The 18302-nt window shown below is 40.8% G+C and overlaps 10 protein-coding genes across 10 annotated transcripts; 8 read left to right on the top strand and 2 right to left on the bottom strand.

The window, feature by feature from the left end:
• Positions 1 to 26: 26 nt before the first annotated feature.
• On the top strand, positions 27 to 883 carry LOC135339106 (hematopoietic prostaglandin D synthase-like). Its single transcript, XM_064535227.1, has one exon. The coding sequence runs from the start codon at positions 167 to 169 to the stop codon at positions 788 to 790; it is 624 nt and encodes a 207-aa protein (XP_064391297.1). The 5' UTR covers positions 27 to 166; the 3' UTR covers positions 791 to 883.
• Positions 884 to 1139: 256 nt separating this feature from the next.
• Positions 1140 to 3684, top strand: LOC135339109 (molybdopterin synthase catalytic subunit-like). The gene is made up of 7 exons (XM_064535232.1): positions 1140 to 1159; positions 1310 to 1429; positions 1485 to 1599; positions 1657 to 1680; positions 1731 to 1857; positions 3410 to 3533; positions 3585 to 3684. The coding sequence occupies exons 3-7, from the start codon at positions 1491 to 1493 to the stop codon at positions 3642 to 3644; spliced, it is 444 nt and encodes a 147-aa protein (XP_064391302.1). The 5' UTR covers positions 1140 to 1159; positions 1310 to 1429; positions 1485 to 1490; the 3' UTR covers positions 3645 to 3684.
• Positions 1654 to 3331, bottom strand: LOC135339101 (uncharacterized). The gene has a single exon (XM_064535223.1). The coding sequence runs from the start codon at positions 3247 to 3249 to the stop codon at positions 1936 to 1938; it is 1314 nt and encodes a 437-aa protein (XP_064391293.1). The 5' UTR covers positions 3250 to 3331; the 3' UTR covers positions 1654 to 1935.
• A 149-nt stretch (positions 3685 to 3833) lies between the features above and the next one.
• LOC135339107 (glutathione S-transferase 1-like) lies at positions 3834 to 4560 on the top strand. The gene has a single exon (XM_064535228.1). The coding sequence runs from the start codon at positions 3834 to 3836 to the stop codon at positions 4443 to 4445; it is 612 nt and encodes a 203-aa protein (XP_064391298.1). The 3' UTR covers positions 4446 to 4560.
• Positions 4561 to 5303: 743 nt separating this feature from the next.
• Positions 5304 to 6952, bottom strand: LOC135339102 (uncharacterized). The gene has a single exon (XM_064535224.1). The coding sequence runs from the start codon at positions 6864 to 6866 to the stop codon at positions 5583 to 5585; it is 1284 nt and encodes a 427-aa protein (XP_064391294.1). The 5' UTR covers positions 6867 to 6952; the 3' UTR covers positions 5304 to 5582.
• A 1245-nt stretch (positions 6953 to 8197) lies between these two features.
• LOC135338946 (glutathione S-transferase 1-like) lies at positions 8198 to 8800 on the top strand. Its single transcript, XM_064535041.1, has one exon. The coding sequence runs from the start codon at positions 8198 to 8200 to the stop codon at positions 8798 to 8800; it is 603 nt and encodes a 200-aa protein (XP_064391111.1).
• Positions 8801 to 9418: 618 nt separating this feature from the next.
• LOC135339108 (glutathione S-transferase 1-like) lies at positions 9419 to 10213 on the top strand. Its single transcript, XM_064535231.1, has one exon. It carries the CDS (start codon positions 9511 to 9513, stop codon positions 10120 to 10122), a length of 612 nt encoding a protein of 203 aa, XP_064391301.1. The 5' UTR covers positions 9419 to 9510; the 3' UTR covers positions 10123 to 10213.
• A 3232-nt stretch (positions 10214 to 13445) lies between these two features.
• Positions 13446 to 14048, top strand: LOC135338945 (glutathione S-transferase 1-like). Its single transcript, XM_064535040.1, has one exon. The coding sequence runs from the start codon at positions 13446 to 13448 to the stop codon at positions 14046 to 14048; it is 603 nt and encodes a 200-aa protein (XP_064391110.1).
• Positions 14049 to 15450: 1402 nt separating this feature from the next.
• Positions 15451 to 16238, top strand: LOC135338211 (glutathione S-transferase 1-like). The gene has a single exon (XM_064534266.1). It carries the CDS (start codon positions 15529 to 15531, stop codon positions 16117 to 16119), a length of 591 nt encoding a protein of 196 aa, XP_064390336.1. The 5' UTR covers positions 15451 to 15528; the 3' UTR covers positions 16120 to 16238.
• A 424-nt stretch (positions 16239 to 16662) lies between these two features.
• LOC135338210 (glutathione S-transferase 1-like) lies at positions 16663 to 17458 on the top strand. The gene has a single exon (XM_064534265.1). The coding sequence runs from the start codon at positions 16758 to 16760 to the stop codon at positions 17367 to 17369; it is 612 nt and encodes a 203-aa protein (XP_064390335.1). The 5' UTR covers positions 16663 to 16757; the 3' UTR covers positions 17370 to 17458.
• Positions 17459 to 18302: the final 844 nt, after the last annotated feature.

Below are 18302 nucleotides of genomic sequence, written 5' to 3'. Positions count from 1 at the left end.
AATTTCATAGCCAAAATTTCCTGTAGCCATAATTGACCACATAACTTAATCAACGCGCACGTCACAAGTACGTACCAACTCCTTTACATGTACTCCGATCCTACAATATGCGCCATATGCATGTAGATCCTGTGGATGGTCATCTAAAACTGGAGAGATCATCACAATGCCCACCTACAAGCTGACTTATTTCAACATACGTGGAAGAGTTGAAATAATTCGATTGATCTTCAAGCAAGCCGGAGTTGAGTTTGAAGATGTTCGTGTATCCCAAGGAGAAGAATGGCTGAAACTTAAACCCAGCATGCCCTATGGCACAATCCCAGTGCTGGAAGTAGACGGCAAACAGCTTCCTGGGCGTGGCAGTATTCAACGCTACCTAGCAGAGAAGTTTGGTCTGGCTGGCTCGAATGATTTCGAGAATGCTCAAGTGCATAGCATCGTTGATGCTGAAAATGATTTCGCACAGAAGTTCCTAGGCGTAGTTTTCGAAAAGGACGAATCAAGAAAGTTCAAACTCAAAAAGAAACTGGAAGACGAAGTCATGCCGAAATATTTAGGGATTTTCGAGCAGATTCTAACCAAGAATGCTTCTCCAGATGGATGGTTCTTCGGTTCCAAGGTGACCTACGCTGATCTTGGCTTCTTTAATATGATGTGTTGGTCAGTGAAGGAAGGATACAGCTCACTGCTCGATAAGTACCCTGCCATAAAGAAGAACATAGCAGCTGTGGAAGCACTCCCTAACATCGCCAAGTGGCTGAAAGAAAGACCTGTGACTGCAATGTAGAACTGATTTTATTTCTAGATCACTCATGATTTTTTGATTTTCTACTCATTCGATTATTGCATTGTGCATTGTTATCACCTTGTGGTGAAGTTAGTTCTAGCTGACTCAGCTAAACCATAAACTAAGTTCAGTAATCAATCAAACTGTGTGATAACTAGAATTCTGAGCTGAGACATGCATGGCAACAGCTAAGGTAAAATCAAATCCATATATTGCATTAACTATGTCCTATATAATTATTTTGCAGGTGAATTTACTGTTTTTTGCCAAAAGTAGGGAGTTAACGAAACTCACAAGCACATCCATTGAGCTGCCTGTGCATACGACTGGGAAAGAGCTCTGGGCTAGCGTTATATCCAATTTCCCGAGGTAGCATGATCCTTGAATACCGTTATCACTAGCTCTTGCTGCAAGTGTATATCTATATGGCATGATATAGGTACAGTAATACCATTGACGAGCATATAGCCCATCCCCTATTTAGCTGATAAAGAGAACTTTGTTTTCTTTCAATCCCAGCTTATCTGTATTAGAGGGACAAGCGTTGTTAGCTCTCAATCAAGAATACATTGACAAAGAGCAAAAGCTGGTACTCTCTTCCGGAGACGAGGTTGCTGTGATCCCACCAATCAGTGGAGGGTACGCTAGTCACATGCTACACGTGTTATCCTGATATGCTCCCCCCATCCTATAGGTAACTATGACGTCTTCCAATAATCTAGTTAGGATATCAGCTGACCCTATATCTCAGGAGGAGGTCACACAATTTGTAATAGACCCCTCTGCAGGGGGTATATCAATTTTCTTAGGTAAGCAACTATTTATAACAATGATGCTTATTGTTTACGATCTTTATGACCATGTAGGAGTGACGAGAGACAATTTTAAAGGTACGTAATAAAAACACAATTTGCTACTAAAGAGTACAATTGCTTTACAGGTAAAAAAGTGGTGCAGTTAGAGTATGAGGCGTACACATCGATGGCCACCAAGCAATTGAGTGACATCTGTACAGCAATAAGAGGCAAATGGCCAGTGACAAAAATCGCTATTGTGCATAGAACAGGGTGAGTAAAACCAACACAAGCTAAACTTCGTTGCAGGCAAGAAACTACTATACGTGTAGTATCTAAGTAGATTTTTAGTTAGTTGTTTGCAGTTGGTTTGGCTGCTGGTGGCAATTCTTTCTCAGCTGCTGGTGGAGTAACGAGCAATTCTTCCTCAGCATCTAACACGTTGCACTTGTGGTCGACTATTATTGTTTCTCCGTCATATACAAATGCAGACCCCACCTGCATGCAGCCACGGGTAGCACCAGGAGCCGTTCGACATCCGGCACAGATCTCGTCAAAGACATAGTAATATCTATAAGAGCGACGGCCAAGTGTGATCAGTTTGATAAAGAGATTGGCCACTTTGTGCTTCAGACGAATATCAGGAACAATCTTCGGATGGCAGTGAGACTCACTGTTTGGAATCTTGTTCTCTCCATTGATATAGAAAACCACTTTCTCGTTGTTGACGATACCTACTTGTTTTCCACATTGAGTACATGTGTCTGGATCTACTTGCAACTGTAAATCTTCGCGATCGACTTGAGCTTGAAACACCTTGTCAAGAATTGACTCACACGTTTCGCCATGGGAGATATAGATGAGAGGAATAAGTGGAAATTGTACGTCTGGAAACAATTTTTTTAGGCTCCTATTGACAAATTTCATTGTTTGAACCTGATCTTCGTTCGGAAAAGCCTCTTCTTCTGGCATCCTGCCCATTCGTGGTGGATTTGTAGCGACAATCACAATCTTTCTGATAACTGATGACCCAAAGTAGTGTGTCAGCACCCTCAGCTCCAATTGAAGTACACCACTCGCTCGCTCCAAAGGTCCTCGCACTGGCAGAAAGTAGAGTATACGCTTAAACTTCATGTTCATGACTGTTTGGATGTGAATGATTTTTCTCATTATGCGCAGATTGTAAGCTACGGCATTTGATTGAGCGCTTTCCACTGTGGTGTCCGGACCACCAGTTATGCATTCTTCGTCAAAAAATCCTGGCACATCAAGGATTCGTACTTTTGAGACTTCGTTTGAAAACACTTCGCAATGCTTCGTTCCTGGATTATCATCGCTTTTGCCTAAATTCCCTCGAATTTCTTGGATTTTATTGTGAGGGCTAGCATCTGTTCTGGCAAACACAAGGGTTTTCAGTCGAGTTTCTTCCTTCTCTAAGTCACTCGTTGTTGTCAGCCACAGAGTCATGTCTCCACACTGAAGCTGTTTTTTCGCCTCATCAGTTACAATGTTTACATCTGTTGTACATCGGACACCTTCTCGATTTGCAATCAACAGCTTGTCACTAGTCGTGCTTTTGCCTTGGCCAGTGTGTCCTATGATCATGATGTCGTAATACTCTGCTTGGTCCATATTGGTAATTGACTCTTGTACTGGAGAAGACATTCTCAAACTTGTTTTTGACTCCTTTCTTGCACACCTACATGTAGTTATAGAAAGACTACTTGTTATTATATTCACGTGCTGTGTGTGGTATGTGTTGCTATGAATACATTATTGTTTGTGCAGGTGTTTATCAGTTTGTGTATCATTGCATTGTGTGCAGGATTGTCCCTGTGTGTGAGCCCAGTGTGATCATAGCTGTTTCATCAGTCCATCGCAAAGAGGCCATTGAAGCTACTAGCTATGCAATCGATGCTGTCAAGTCTTCTGTGACTGTCTGGAAGAAGGTAAGGTAATGTTATAATTAGGATCATTGAGCTACTTTGTATTCTACACAGGAGGTGTATGCAGAAGGTGAGGGGGAGTGGAAGGAGAACAAGGAATGTAGATGGACTTGACGACCATTATTTTAATGACATTCATCGTTTTGCCTTATCATCAGGCCACCTTTTTGCGCATGTGCAGCTACTTGTATACACGTTGCAGTATTCATAACATAAAAACGCCCTCTGAGCTGCAAAGACAGTTTTTTCTGTGATATATCTGCTCTGCTCTGATAGATCTTGCCTTGCTTTAATATTGTGATAATGCCTTCCTACAAGCTTTATTACTTTCCTGGTCGTGGAAGGGCCGAGGTTTCAAGGTTCATCTTCAAGCAAGCTGAAGTCGATTTCGAAGATGTACGCATAACAGGAGAGGACTGGGCAAAACTCAAGCCAAACACACCCTATGGTTCAATGCCAGTACTGGAAGTTGATGGCAAGATGCTTGGTGGAAGTGGCAGCATTCAACGTTACCTAGCAGAGAAGTTTGGTTTGGCTGGCTCAAATGATTTCGAGAATGCTGAAATTGACAGCATTATTGACGCTATTGGAGACCTCGCTCAAGAGCTAGCGAAGTGTCACTTCGAAAAAGATGAGGCAAAGAAAACTGAACTGCTTGAAAAATTGAAAAACGAAACTATACCAAAATTCCTTGGAATTTTTGAAAAACTTATCTCCAGCAACGCTTCTGGTTGGATATACGGCTCTAAGGTTACGTATGCTGATTTTACCTTGTACAACGTCATGGGATGGGTGAAGATGGGAGCTGCTGAAGCTCTTGATAGTTTTCCGGCTGTAAAGAAAAATACTGAAGCTGTTGAAGCACTACCTAACATTGCTAAGTGGCTGAAGGAACGACCTGAATCTCAATTTTAGATCAAAACAATTTTTTAGTGAAAGGAACGTTATTGCATTTGTGTTAGTGCTTTAGACTTGTCTTAGTATAATTGTTAAAGTGTGTCTCTGTACTAGTTCTTTGTAGGTGCCACTACTCGTTTATCGGTAGGATCTAGGAGCAGATTACATTAGTAGTCTCGATTACAGGCCACTCTCAATTGAGAAGGGAGATTGTAGCCTCGATCTAGACTCACTGGCCAGTCCCATCATCGAAGTGATAATGGGACTGGCCAGCGAGTCTAGCCTCGATCCCAGTCCCTCTCACTAGCACTGTGAATGGCTGGTCTTGAGGCTAATATATTACAAAGGAGTTCCAAGTGAAATGTGAAAGAAAAGCACTGCAAAGAGCTTTGGGAAATTTCGCGGGGTACGGTAGCGACGACTGTGTCATCCAGCTATTTTTATCACTGCCCTTGCTGCATATAAATAGCTACAGTGATATACCACATTATACTTGCCCATGCATCTCCTTCTAAATATTGTTTTCCTCAATTTCAGCTTATCTGTATTAGGTGCTGTTTATAGCTCTCTTAATCAAGAGTATAATTATATCGACAAAGAGCAAAAGCTATATTGCTCTCTTCCGGAGACCAGGGTTGTTGTGATCGATCCCACTAACCATGCAGTAGCTTAGAGGATAAGCTTATTATAATTTTATAGTCACACGCATGCTATCATGACGAGTGACATGCAAGAGATAATTTAAAAACACCATTAATTTTTGCTGCTAAAGAGTATACATAAGTATATATAGGTAAAAAAAAAAAGTGGTGGTGTACACATCGATGGCCACCAACAATTGAGTGACATCTATGCAGCAATAACTAAAGAGGCAAATTAATGGGTATATAGTGACTAAAATTGCTATTGTGCATATAATTATGTATATAGAACAGGGTGCATGAGTAACACAAGCCAAAGAAAAAAGTGGCGCAGTTAGAGTATGCATGATTGAGGAGTATACACATCGGTGGCCATGCACCAAGCAATTGAGTGACATCTGCATGCATGTGAAGCAAATGGCCAGTGACTAAAATCACTATTGTGCAAAGAACAGTGTGAGTGAAACTATATATGTATAACATAAGTATATAGATCTAGGTTGAACTAAGGTGCTTAGTCAGATGGTTCGGCTGCTGATGGAGTAGGGAGCAATTTTTCCTCAGCATCTAACATGTTGCACTTGTGATCGACTGTTATTTCTTCTTCGTTGTGTAAAAATGTAGACCCCACCTGCATGCAGCCATGGGTAGCACCAGGAGCCCTTCGACATCCGGCACAGATTTCGTCAAAGAGATAGAAATCTTTAAGAGAGCGATGGCCAAGTGTGAACAGTTGAATAAAGAAATTGGCCACTTTGTGCTTCAGGCGATTATCAGGAATGAGCTTGGGATGGCATTGGGACTCATCATATGGAATCTCGTTTTCTCTATCCAGATAGTATACCACTTTCTCACTTTTGATTATGCCTACTCGCTTTGCACACAAACTGCATGTGTCCGGACGTAATTCAAGCTGTATCTCTTCAGGGTCGACATCAGCTAGATCCACCTTGTCAAGAATCGACTCGCACGTCTCACTGGGGGAGATGTAAATGAGAGGAATAGATTGAAATAGTTCCTCTGGAAACATTTTGTTGAGGCTCTTACAAATGAATTTCGTTGTTTTATCTCGTGCTTTTTTCGGAAAAGCCTCTTCTTCAGGCATGTTGCTCGCTATTTCTGTATTTGTTGCCACAAACACAATCTTTTTTATGATCGACAACCCAAAATAGTGTGTCAGCACCCTCAGCTCCAATTGAAGTACACCACTCGCTCGCTGCAAAGGTCCTCGCACTGGCAGAAAGTAGAGTATACGCTTGAACTTCATGTTCATGACCATTCGGATCTGAATGATTTTCCTCATTATGCCTAGATTGTCAGCTACCGCATTTGATTGGGCGCTTTCCACTGTGGTGTCCGGACCACCAGTTATGCAGTCTTCATCAAAGAATCCTGGTACATCAAGGACTCGTACCTTAGAGACTTCATTTGAAAACACTTCACAATGCTTCGTTCCTGGATTATCATCGTTTTCGTATAACAACTCTCGAATTTCTTGGATCTTAGTGTGAGGATTTTGATTTGCTCTGGCAGCCACAAGGCTTTTCAATCGAGTCTTTTCCTGCACAAAGTCACTAGGTTTTGTCATCCATATGGTCATGTCTCCACACTGAAGCTGTTTTTTAACTTCATCGGTTTTAAAGTTTACATCTGTTGTATATTGGACACGTTCTCGATTTGCAATCAACAGCTTGTCACTAGTCGTGCTTTTGCCTTGGCCAGTGTGTCCTATGATCATAATGTCATTGTAATCTGTTTGGTCCAAATTGGATAGTGACTCTTGTATTGGAGAAGCCATATTCAAACTTGTCTAAGCTCTTATACATGTAACTATTTGCACACTACCTATAATGATACTTGTTCCATATATTCACGTGCTGTGTATGTGTGGTTTGTATAGAAAAGCAATGAATATACAGATCAGTATGAATAGTGTGTGCAGGTGTTTATCAGGTTGTATCTCATTGTGTGCAGGATTGTCCATGTGTGTGAGCTCAGTGTATCATAGTCTCGAGGCCAGAGACTAGTGTCACTGTGATCATGAGAGCTGAGTCCATGAAAGAGGCCATTGAAGATACTATAGCTATACTTTTGCAGAATTTTTGCAACACATCAGTTAAAGGTTGACAGCATACGCATTCCTTTATATATGAATAATATGTGTATGCACTGTAAGTATAATGATTAAGGAGCGCCCCAGACATGCAGTGTCTGGAAGAAGGCGACGTTATAACTTATGATTTTATCATTCATTCATTGTATTCTACATATAGGAGGTGTATAATTATGCAGAAGGTTAATAGAATCAGAGGAGGTCCGACATGCGTGCACGAATCACTAATGAATGACATCCATGAACTTGTAGTTTATATTCCTCTGAAGAGGGAGTGCATGATTGTAGATGAAACCATAGATAAACTATCATGGAACTAAATAACATTCATCAGACCATTATTATTTTTTGTGCATAAATGTGCAACTGTAACTACATCTAGACGCGTCCAAAATCTGCTAAACGTCTAAGTTCTTCAATCTATGGCTCACATGTTAGCCCTCTTCACCACAGCTTCTCCTTTTTCTTGGACAGTTCGTTCTTTCTTTCTTTGTTCCTCCAATTCGTCATGTCATGAAGTCAATTCAAAATGGAATGTTGATTGCTCACAAAACCAGTCGTGATCTTACGCCCACACGTATTTGCTAATTGTTAATAATTATAAATGTACAAATCTTCAAGCGAAGGCATCTCTCTCTATTTGTGTTTTGCTTGTGGTGCTAAATCTTGCCCAAGGACCCCTGCTTGGCTTGCTTATGCTTCGCAGCAGTTTCTATGTACGAAGTGTTTACCATGCGTAATGCATGCGTAATGATTATCCAAATGCGTTGAGCAAAGTGCAGTTCTTTGCTGCCTCCAAATTCATCACCTGACTGGACTTCTGCAATCTGATTGGTCAAGACAAAATTCATAAAACGATGACAAGAGCGATGTTCCAAAGGAACGGCGGCTAATTCTACTAGCTACGTGTTGCGCGTACGTATACACGTTGCAAAATAAAGATATAAAAACGCTCTGCTGTGGTCTGTTTGTACCTGTGTGATCTGCTCTGCTCTTGCCTTGCTTTACTGTGATAAATGCCTTCTTACAAGCTGACTTACTTTCCTGCTCGTGGTAGGGCCGAGGTTTCAAGGTTAATCTTCAAGCAAGCAGAAGTTGATTTTGAAGATGTACGCATAGGAGGAGAGGACTGGGTAAAATTCAAGCCAAACACACCCTATGGCTCAATGCCAGTACTGGAAGTTGATGGCAAGATGCTTGGTGGAAGTGGCAGCATTCAACGATACCTAGCAGAGAAGTTTGGTCTGGCTGGCTCAAATGATTTCGAGAATGCTGAAATTGACAGCATTATTGACGCTATTGGAGACCTCGCTCAGGAGCTAGGGAAACTTCACTCTGAGAAAGATGAGGCAAAGAAAGCTGAATTAGTTGAAAAAATGAAAACCGAAACTTTCCCAAAGTTCTTAGGGATTTTTGAGAAACTTATCTCGAACAACGCTTCTGGTTGGATATATGGCTCTAAGGTTACGTATGCTGATTTTGCCTTGTACAACGTCATGGGATGGATGCAGACAGGAGCTGCTGATAGTTTTCCAGCTATTAAGAAAAATATGAAAGCCGTTGAAACGCTACCTAACATTGCGAAATGGCTGAAGGAACGACCCGAATCTGAATTCTAGATATGAAAACAATTATGTAGTGAAGGACGTGATGATTATTTTGTGTATTTAATTTAGTGCTCTGGTGCTTTGTGTTAGTACAATACTCAATAATTATCAAAAGCACATAATTATTGGTAGTAAGTGGACGTAGCCTAATTAGAATTGCTCAGTACATTTGTCGTTTTCATGTACGTATAATATATATAATAATTAGCTGTGCCATCGATGCTATCAATGCTATCAAGTCTTCTGTAGCGGGAAAGGTGAGGCCATATTTTCTCTACAGTCACAGATCAGAGGCGGGAGGTGTATGCAGAAGGTGGAGCTCAATATCTGAGCCTATAATAATATCATCACATCCATAGATAATCTATGGCTGATACATAAATGTTTAATTTTTAATATTTCTGAGTCCCCTAAGCCCTGGCATGACTATATGACATGCATGCCATGACCAGTGTACGTGTGACAATGATAGACTCGCAAGCCGTCACTGTTGCAGGCGAACAACAGTAATGTTGCAGGCGAACAGTTACTGTTCTGCAACAGTGACGGCTTGCAAGTGTATAGCTATGACAATGACATCTATAACATGACCCCTCTCTATTGAGAGCGGCCTGGAATTGAGGTTAGACCGCGGTCACCTTTATGTGCGTGCTGGATAAAAACACTTCCCTAATTAAAGCTCTGTGATATGATCTGATCTCCTCTGCTCCTTGACTTAGATAATGCCTTCCTACAAGCTTTATTACTTTCCTGGTCGTGGAAGGGCTGAGGTTTCAAGGTTAATCTTCAAGCAAGCTGAAGTCGATTTCGAAGATGTACGCATAGGAGGAGAAGACTGGGCAAAATTCAAGCCAAGTACACCCTATGGCTCAATGCCAGTACTGGAAGTTGATGGCCAGATGCTTGGTGGAAGTGGCAGCATGCAACGCTACCTAGCAGAGAAGTTTGGTCTGGCTGGCTCAAATGATTTCGAGAATGCTGAAATTGACAGCATTGTTGACGCTATTGGAGACCTCGCTCAAGAGCTATCGAAGTTTTACTTCGAAAAAGATGAGGCAAAGAAAACTGAACTGCTTGAAAAATTGAAAAACGAAACTATACCAAAATTCCTTGGAATTTTTGAAAAACTTATCTCAAGCAACGCTTCTGGTTGGATATACGGCTCTAAGGTTACATATGCTGATTTTACCTTGTACAACGTCATGGGAGCGGTGAAGATGGGAGCTGCTGAAGCTCTTGATAGTTTTCCGGCTGTAAAGAAAAATACTGAAGCTGTTGAAGCACTACCTAACATTGCTAAGTGGCTGAAGGAACGACCTGAATCTCAATTTTAGATCAAAACAATTTTTTAGTGAAAGGAACGTTATTGCATTAATTTTGTGTTAGTGCTTTAGACTTGTCTTAATATAATTGTTAAAATGTGTCTCTGTACTAGATCTTTGTAGGTGCCAATACTCGTTTATCGGTAGGAGCAGATTACAGTCATTATTAGTATATATATATAGTCTCGATTCCAGGCCGCTCTCAATTGAGAAGGGAGATTGTAGCCTCGATCTAGACTCGATCCCAGTCCCTCTCACTAGCACTGTGAATGGCTGGTCTTGAGGCTAAAGGAGTTCCAAGTAAAGTGTGAAAGAAAAGCACTGCAAAGAGCTTTGGGAAATTTCGTGGGGTACGGTAGCAACGACTGCGTCATCCAGCTATTTTTATCACTGCTCTTGCTGCATATAAATATATAGCTACAGTGATATACCACATTATACTTGCCCATGCATCCCCTCCTAAATATTGTTTTCCTCAATTTCAGCTTATCTGTATTAGGTGCTGTTTATAGCTCTCTTAATCAAGAGTATTATAATTATATCGACAAAGAGCAAAATTTAAAGCTATATTGCTCTCTTCCGGAGACCAGGGTTGTTGTGATCGATCCCACTAACCATGCAGTAGCTTAGAGGATAAGCTTATTATAATTTTATAGTCACACGCATGCTATCATGACGAGTGACATGCAAGAGATAATTTAAAAACACCATTAATTTTTGCTGCTAAAGAGTATATATATAGGTAAAAAAAAAAGTGGTGGTGTACACATCGATGGTCACCAACAATTGAGTGACATCGTGCAGCAATAACTAAAGAGGCATGCAAATTAATGGGTATATAGTGACTAAAATTGCTATTTTGCATATATATATATATAGAACAGGGTGCATGAGTAACACAAGCCAAAGAAAAGAAAGTGGTGCAGTTAGAGTATGCATGATTGAGGAGTTTACACATCGATGGCCATGCACCAAGCAATTGAGTGAGATCTGTATGTATGTGAAGCAAATGGCCAGTGACTAAAATCACTATTGTGCAAAGAACAGTGCGATTGAAACTATATATATAATACATGTATAAGCTTTAATGCATGCATGGTATAGATCTAGGTTGAACTAAGGTGCTTAGTCAGATGGTTCGGCTGCTGATGGAGTAGGGAGCAATTTTTCCTCAGCATCTAACATGTTGCACTTGTGATCGACTGTTATTTCTTCTTCGTTGTGTAAAAATGTAGACCCCACCTTCATGCAGCCACGGGTAGCACCAGGAGCCCTTCGACATCCAGCACAGATTTCGTCAAAGAGATAGAAATCTTTAAGAGAGCGATGGCCAAGTGTGAACAGTTGAATAAAGAAATTGGCCACTTTGTGCTTCAGGCGATTATCAGGAATGAGCTTGGGATGGCATTGGGACTCATCATATGGAATCTTGTTTTCTCTATCCAGATAGTATACCACTTTCTCACTTTTGATTATGCCTACTCGCTTTGCACACAAACTGCATGTGTCCGGACGTAATTCAAGCTGTATCTCTTCAGGGTCGACATCAGCTAGATCTACCTTGTCAAGAATCGACTCGCACGTCTCACTGGGGGAGATGTAAATGAGAGGAATGAATTGAAATTGTTCCTCTGGAAGCATTTTGTTGAGGCTCTTACAAATGAATTTCGTTGTTTTATCTCGTGCTTTTTTCGGAAAAGCCTCTTCTTCAGGCATGTTGCTCGCTATTTCTGTATTTGTTGCCACAAACACAATCTTTTTGATGATCGACAACCCAAAATAGTGTGTCAGCACCCTCAGCTCCAATTGAAGTACACCACTCGCTCGCTGCAAAGGTCCTCGCACTGGCAGAAAGTAGAGTATACGCTTGAACTTCATGTTCATGACCATTCGGATCTGAATGATTTCCTCATTATGCCTAGATTGTCAGCTACCGCATTTGATTGGGCACTTTCCACTGTGGTGTCCAGACCACCAGTTATGCAGTCTTCATCAAAGAATCCTGGTACATCAAGGACTCGTACCTTAGATACTTCATTTGAAAACACTTCACAATGCTTCGTTCCCGGATTATCATCGTTTTCGTATAACGACTCTCGAATTTCTTGGATCTTAATGTGAGGATTTTGATTTGCTCTGGCAGCCACAAGGCTTTTCAATCGAGTCTTTTTCTGCACAAAGTCACTAGGTTTTGTCATCCATATGGTCATGTCTCCACACTGAAGCTGTTTTTTAACTTCATCGGTTTTAAAGTTTACATCTGTTGTATATTGGACACGTTCTCGATTTGCAATCAACAGCTTGTCACTAGTCGTGCTTTTACCTTGGCCAGTGTGTCCTATGATCATAATGTCATTGTAATCTGTTTGGTCCAAATTGGATAGTGACTCTTGTATTGGAGAAGCCATACTCAAACTTGTCTAAGCACTATTTTTAACTATTTGCACACCTATAATGGTACTTGTTCCATATATATTCACTTGCTGTGTATATGTGTGGTATGTATAGAAAGCAGTATGAGTATACAGATCAGTATGAATAGTATCTATTGTGTGCAGGTGTTTATCAGGTTGTATCTCGTGTGCAGGATTGTCCCTGCATGTGTGTGAGTCTCGAAGCCAGAGACTAGTGTCACTGTGGTCATGAGAGCTGAGTCCATGCAAAGAGGCCATTGAAGATACTATATATATAGCTACTTTTGCAGAATTTTTGCAACACATCAGTAAAGGTTGACAGCTAGCGTACGCATTCCTTTATATATGAATAATAATTATGTGTATGCACTGTAAGTATAATGATTAAGGAGCGCCCCAGACATACAGTGTCTGGAAGAAGGCGATGTTATAACTTATGATTTTATCATTCATTCATTGTATTCTACATATATAGGAGGTGTATAATTATGCAGAAGGTTAATAGAATCAGAGGAGGTCCGACATGCGTGCACGAATCACTAATGAATGACATCCATGAACTTGTAGTTTATATTCTTCTGAAGAGGGAGTGCATGGCTTGCTTATACTTCGCAGCAGCTTCTATGTACGAAGTGTTTACCATGCGTAATGCATGCGTAATGATTATCCAAATGTGTTGAGCAAAGTGCAGTTCTTTGCTGCCTCCAAATTCATCACCTGACTGGACTTCTGAAATCTGATTGGTCAAGACGGAAATTCTGTCTCGGCACATAAAACGATGACAAGGCGGTGTTCCAAAGGAACGGCGGCTGATTCATGAGACTAGCTACGTATTGCAAAATAAATTAAAGATATAAAAACGCTCTCTGCTGTGGTCTGTGTGATCTGATTGATCTTGCCTTGCTTTACTATACTGTGATAATGCCTTCTTACAAGCTGACTTACTTTCCTGTTCGTGGAAGGGCCGAGGTTTCAAGGTTAATCTTCAAGCAAGCAGAAGTTGATTTTGAAGATGTACGCATAGGAGGAGAGGACTGGGTAAAATTCAAGCCAAACACACCCTATGGCTCAATGCCAGTACTGGAAGTTGATGGCAAGATGCTTGGTGGAAGTGGCAGCATTCAACGATACCTAGCAGAGAAGTTTGGTCTGGCTGGCTCAAATGATTTCGAGAATGCTGAAATTGACAGCATTATTGACGCTATTGGAGACCTCGCTCAGGAGCTAGGGAAACTTCACTCTGAGAAAGATGAGGCAAAGAAAGCTGAATTAGTTGAAAAAATGAAAACCGAAACTGTCCCAAAGTTTTTTGGGATTTTTGAGAAACTTATCTCGAACAACGCTTCTGGTTGGATATATGGCTCTAAGGTTACGTATGCTGATTTTGCCTTGTACAATGTCATGGGATGGGTGCAGACAGGAGCTGCTGACAGTTTTCCAGCTATTAAGAAAAATATGGAAGCCGTTGAAACGCTACCTAACATTGCGAAATGGCTGAAGGAACGACCCGAATCTGACTTCTAGATATGAAAACAATTATGTAGTGAAGGACGTGATGATTATTTTGTGTGTTTAATTTAGTGCTCTGGTGCTTTGTGTTAGTACAATACTCAATAATTATCAGGAACACATAATTATTGGTAGTAAGTGGACGTAGCCTAATTAACTACATAGCAGTACATTTGTCGTTTTCATGTACGTATAATATATATATAATAATTAGCTATGCCATCGATGCTATCAATGCTATCAAGTCTTCTGTAGCGGGAAAGGTGAGGCCATATTTCTCTACATGTGTATCATTGCAGGATTGTCCCTGTGTGTGAGCCCAGTGTGATCATAGCTGTTTCATCAGTCCATCGCAAAGAGGCCATTGAAGCTACTAGCTATGCAATCGATGCTATCAAGTCTTCTGTGACTGTCTGGAAGAAGGTAAGGTAATGTTATAATTAGGATCATTGAGCTACTTTGTATTCTACACAGGAGGTGTATGCAGAAGGTGAGGGGGAGTGGAAGGAGAACAAGGAATGTAGATGGACTTGACGACCTTTATTTTAATGACATTCATCGTTTTGCCTTATCAGGCCACCTTTTTGCGCATGTGCAGCTACTTGTATACACGTTGCAGTATTCATAACATAAAAACGCCCTCTGAGCTGCAAAGACAGTTTCTGTGATATATCTGCTCTAGCCTCTACACAGGCTCTCCTTTTTCTGTTCTTTATCACAGTCGTTCAATAAGATAAAATACTGTATTATTCGTTCAATGAGATAAAATACGGTATTAATTGGAGGAATAAAGAAAGAAATAGACGTAAAGTTAGGAAAAAGGAGAGCCTGTATCGGGAAGTCGCGTGAGGGTAGAAGGGTGGTAGAAGGGTGAAAATGAGCGTGGGCATACTGAGCTAGAGATGTTGGACTGCCCACACAGAGGTCTACGACTAATAAAACTTTGCCTGCAGCAAGCTGGACATGGACTTGGAACTGGAAGTTTGCAAGCACTATAGCTAGCTATACCTTAGGCTTAGCTAGATGATCTACTAGTCTAGATTGTGTGTTTAGATTCTATCACTATTACCTTTTCTTGTGTCTTTCTACATGCTATAGTAGAATAGCTTAGTCATCATTATCATATAGCAGGTAGCTACTGCCACCAGAGCTGGGCCACGCTGGTTCTCTGATCTGACTTGCAGCACAGCTTGGTGGTTGTCTCAGTGCAGTACAGTACAGTACAGTCTTACTCTGAATGCGTGGGAGAATACCTTACGTCACGATTGTGGGCTACATATCGCCCACGTTCATAAAAATCCTTGTGGATCACGCGATTTCCCAAACCAGGCCTTACTTTTTCTTAACTGTACGCCCATTTCTTTCCTTGCTGCCTCACTATGTCTTTCTTATGTTTATGGATGAACAGTGACAACAGCAAGAAAAAGTAAGGCCTGGGAACGAGGCTATATCTGCTCTGCTCTGATAGATCTTGCCTTGCTTTAATATTGTGATAATGCCTTCCTACAAGCTGACTTACTTTCCTATTCGTGGAAGGGCCGAGGTTTCAAGGTTAATCTTCAAGCAAGCAGAAGTTGATTTTGAAGATGTACGCATAGGAGGAGAGGACTGGGTAAAATTCAAGCCAAACACACCCTATGGCTCAATGCCAGTACTGGAAGTTGATGGCAAGATGCTTGGTGGAAGTGGCAGCATTCAACGATACCTAGCAGAGAAGTTTGGTCTGGCTGGCTCAAATGATTTCGAGAATGCTGAAATTGACAGCATTATTGACGCTATTGGAGACCTCGCTCAGGAGCTAAGGAAACTTAACTCTGAGAAAGATGAGGCAAAGAAAGCTGAAATGAAAACCGAAACTTTCCCAAAGTTTTTTGGGATTTTTGAGAAACTTATCTCGAACAACGCTTCTGGTTGGATATATGGCTCTAAGGTTACGTATGCTGATTTTGCCTTGTACAATGTCATGGGATGGGTGCAGACAGGAGCTGCTGATAGTTTTCCAGCTATTAAGAAAAATATGGAAGCCGTTGAAACGCTACCTAACATTGCGAAATGGCTGAAGGAACGACCCGAATCTGAATACTAGATATGAAAACAATTATGTAGTGAAGGACGTGAAGGACGTGATGATTATTTTGTGTATTTAATATAGTGCTCTGGTGCTTTGTGTTAGTACAATACTCAATAATTATCAAAAGCACATAATTATTGGTAGTAAGTGGACGTAGCCTAATTAACTACATAGAATTGCTCAGTACATTTGTCGTTTTCATGTACATATAATATATATAATAATTAGCTGTGCCATCGATGCTATCAATGCTATCAAGTCTTCTGTAGCGGGAAAGGTGAGGCCATATTTTCTCTACAGTCACAGATCAGAGGCGGGAGGTGAATGCAGAAGGTGGAGCTCAATATCTGAGCCTATAATAATATCATCACATCCATAGATAATCTATGGCTGATACATAAATGTTTAATTTTTAATATTCCTGAGTCCCCTAAGCCCTGGCATGACTATGACATGCATGACATGACCAGTGTACGTATGTGTAACAATGACATCTATAACATGACCCCTCTCTATTGAGAGCGGCCTGGAATTGAGGTTAGACCGCGGTCACCTTTATGTGCAGCAACCTGTACTATAGACACGTGCTGGATAAAAACACTTCCCTAATTAAAGCTCTGTGATCTGATCTCCTCTGCTCCTTGACTTAGATAATGCCTTCCTACAAGCTTTATTACTTTCCTGGTCGTGGAAGGGCTGAGGTTTCAAGGTTCATCTTCAAGCAAGCTGAAGTCGATTTCGAAGATGTACGCATAGGAGGAGAGGACTGGGCAAAATTCAAGCCAAGTACACCCTATGGCTCAATGCCAGTACTGGAAGTTGATGGCCAGATGCTTGGTGGAAGTGGCAGCATGCAACGCTACCTAGCAGAGAAGTTTGGTTTGGCTGGCTCAAATGATTTTGAGAATGCTGAAATTGACAGCATTGTTGACGCTATTAGAGACCTCGCTCAAGAGCTATCGAAGTTTTACTTCGAAAAAGATGAGGCAAAGAAAACTGAACTGCTTGAAAAATTGAAAAACGAAACTGTACCAAAATTCCTTGGAATTTTTGAAAAACTTATCTCAAGCAACGCTTCTGGTTGGATATACGGCTCTAAGGTTACATATGCTGATTTTACCTTGTACAACGTCATGGGAGCGGTAAAGATGGGAGCTGCTGAAGCTCTTGATAGTTTTCCGGCTGTAAAGAAAAATACTGAAGCTGTTGAAGCACTACCTAACATTGCTAAGTGGCTGAAGGAACGACCTGAATCTCAATTTTAGATCAAAACAATTTTTTAGTGAAAGGAACGTTATTGCATTAATTTTGTGTTAGTGCTTTAGACTTGTCTTAATATAATTGTTAAAATGTGTCTCTGTACTAGATTTTTGTAGGTGCAATACTCGTTTATCGGTAGGAGCAGATTACAGTCATTATTAGTATATATATAGTCTCGATTCCAGGCCGCTCTCAATTGAGAAGGGAGATTGTAGCCTCGATCCCAGCCCTCTCACTAGCACTGGGAATGGCTGGTCTTGAGGCTAATATATTACAAAGGAGTTCCAAGTGAAGTGTGAAAGAAAAGCACTGCAAAGAGCTTTGGGAAATTTCGTGGGGTACGGTAGCAACGACTGCGTCATCCAGCTATTTTTATCACTGCTCTTGCTGCATATAAATATATAGCTACAGTGATATACCACATTATACTTGCCCATGCATGATCCCCTCCTAAATATTGTTTTCCTCAATTTCAGCTTATCTGTATATATTAGGTGCTGTTTATAGCTCTCTTAATCAAGAGTATAATTATATCGACAAAGAGCAAAAGCTATATTGCTCTCTTCCGGAGACCATGCAGGGTTGTTGTGATCGATCCCACTAACCATGCAGTAGAGGATAAGCTTATTATAATTTTATAGTCACACGCATGCTATCATGACGAGTGACATGCAAGAGATAATTAAAAAACACCATTAATTTTTGCTGCTAAAAGTACATAATTATATATATATATATATATATAGGTAAAAAAAAGTGGTGGTGTACACATCGATGGCCACCAACAATTGAGTGACATCGTGCAGCAATAACTAAAGAGGCATGCAAATTAATGCATTGGTATATAGTGACTAAAATTGCTATTGTGCATATTATAGAACAGGGTGCATGAGTAACACAAGCCAAAGAAAAAAAGTGGCGCAGTTAGAGTATGCATG

Source organism: Halichondria panicea, chromosome 7 (genome assembly GCF_963675165.1).
Source record: "Halichondria panicea chromosome 7, odHalPani1.1, whole genome shotgun sequence".
Taxonomy (NCBI): domain Eukaryota; kingdom Metazoa; phylum Porifera; class Demospongiae; order Suberitida; family Halichondriidae; genus Halichondria; species Halichondria panicea.
This window is presented reverse-complemented; position numbering and strand designations above follow the sequence as displayed.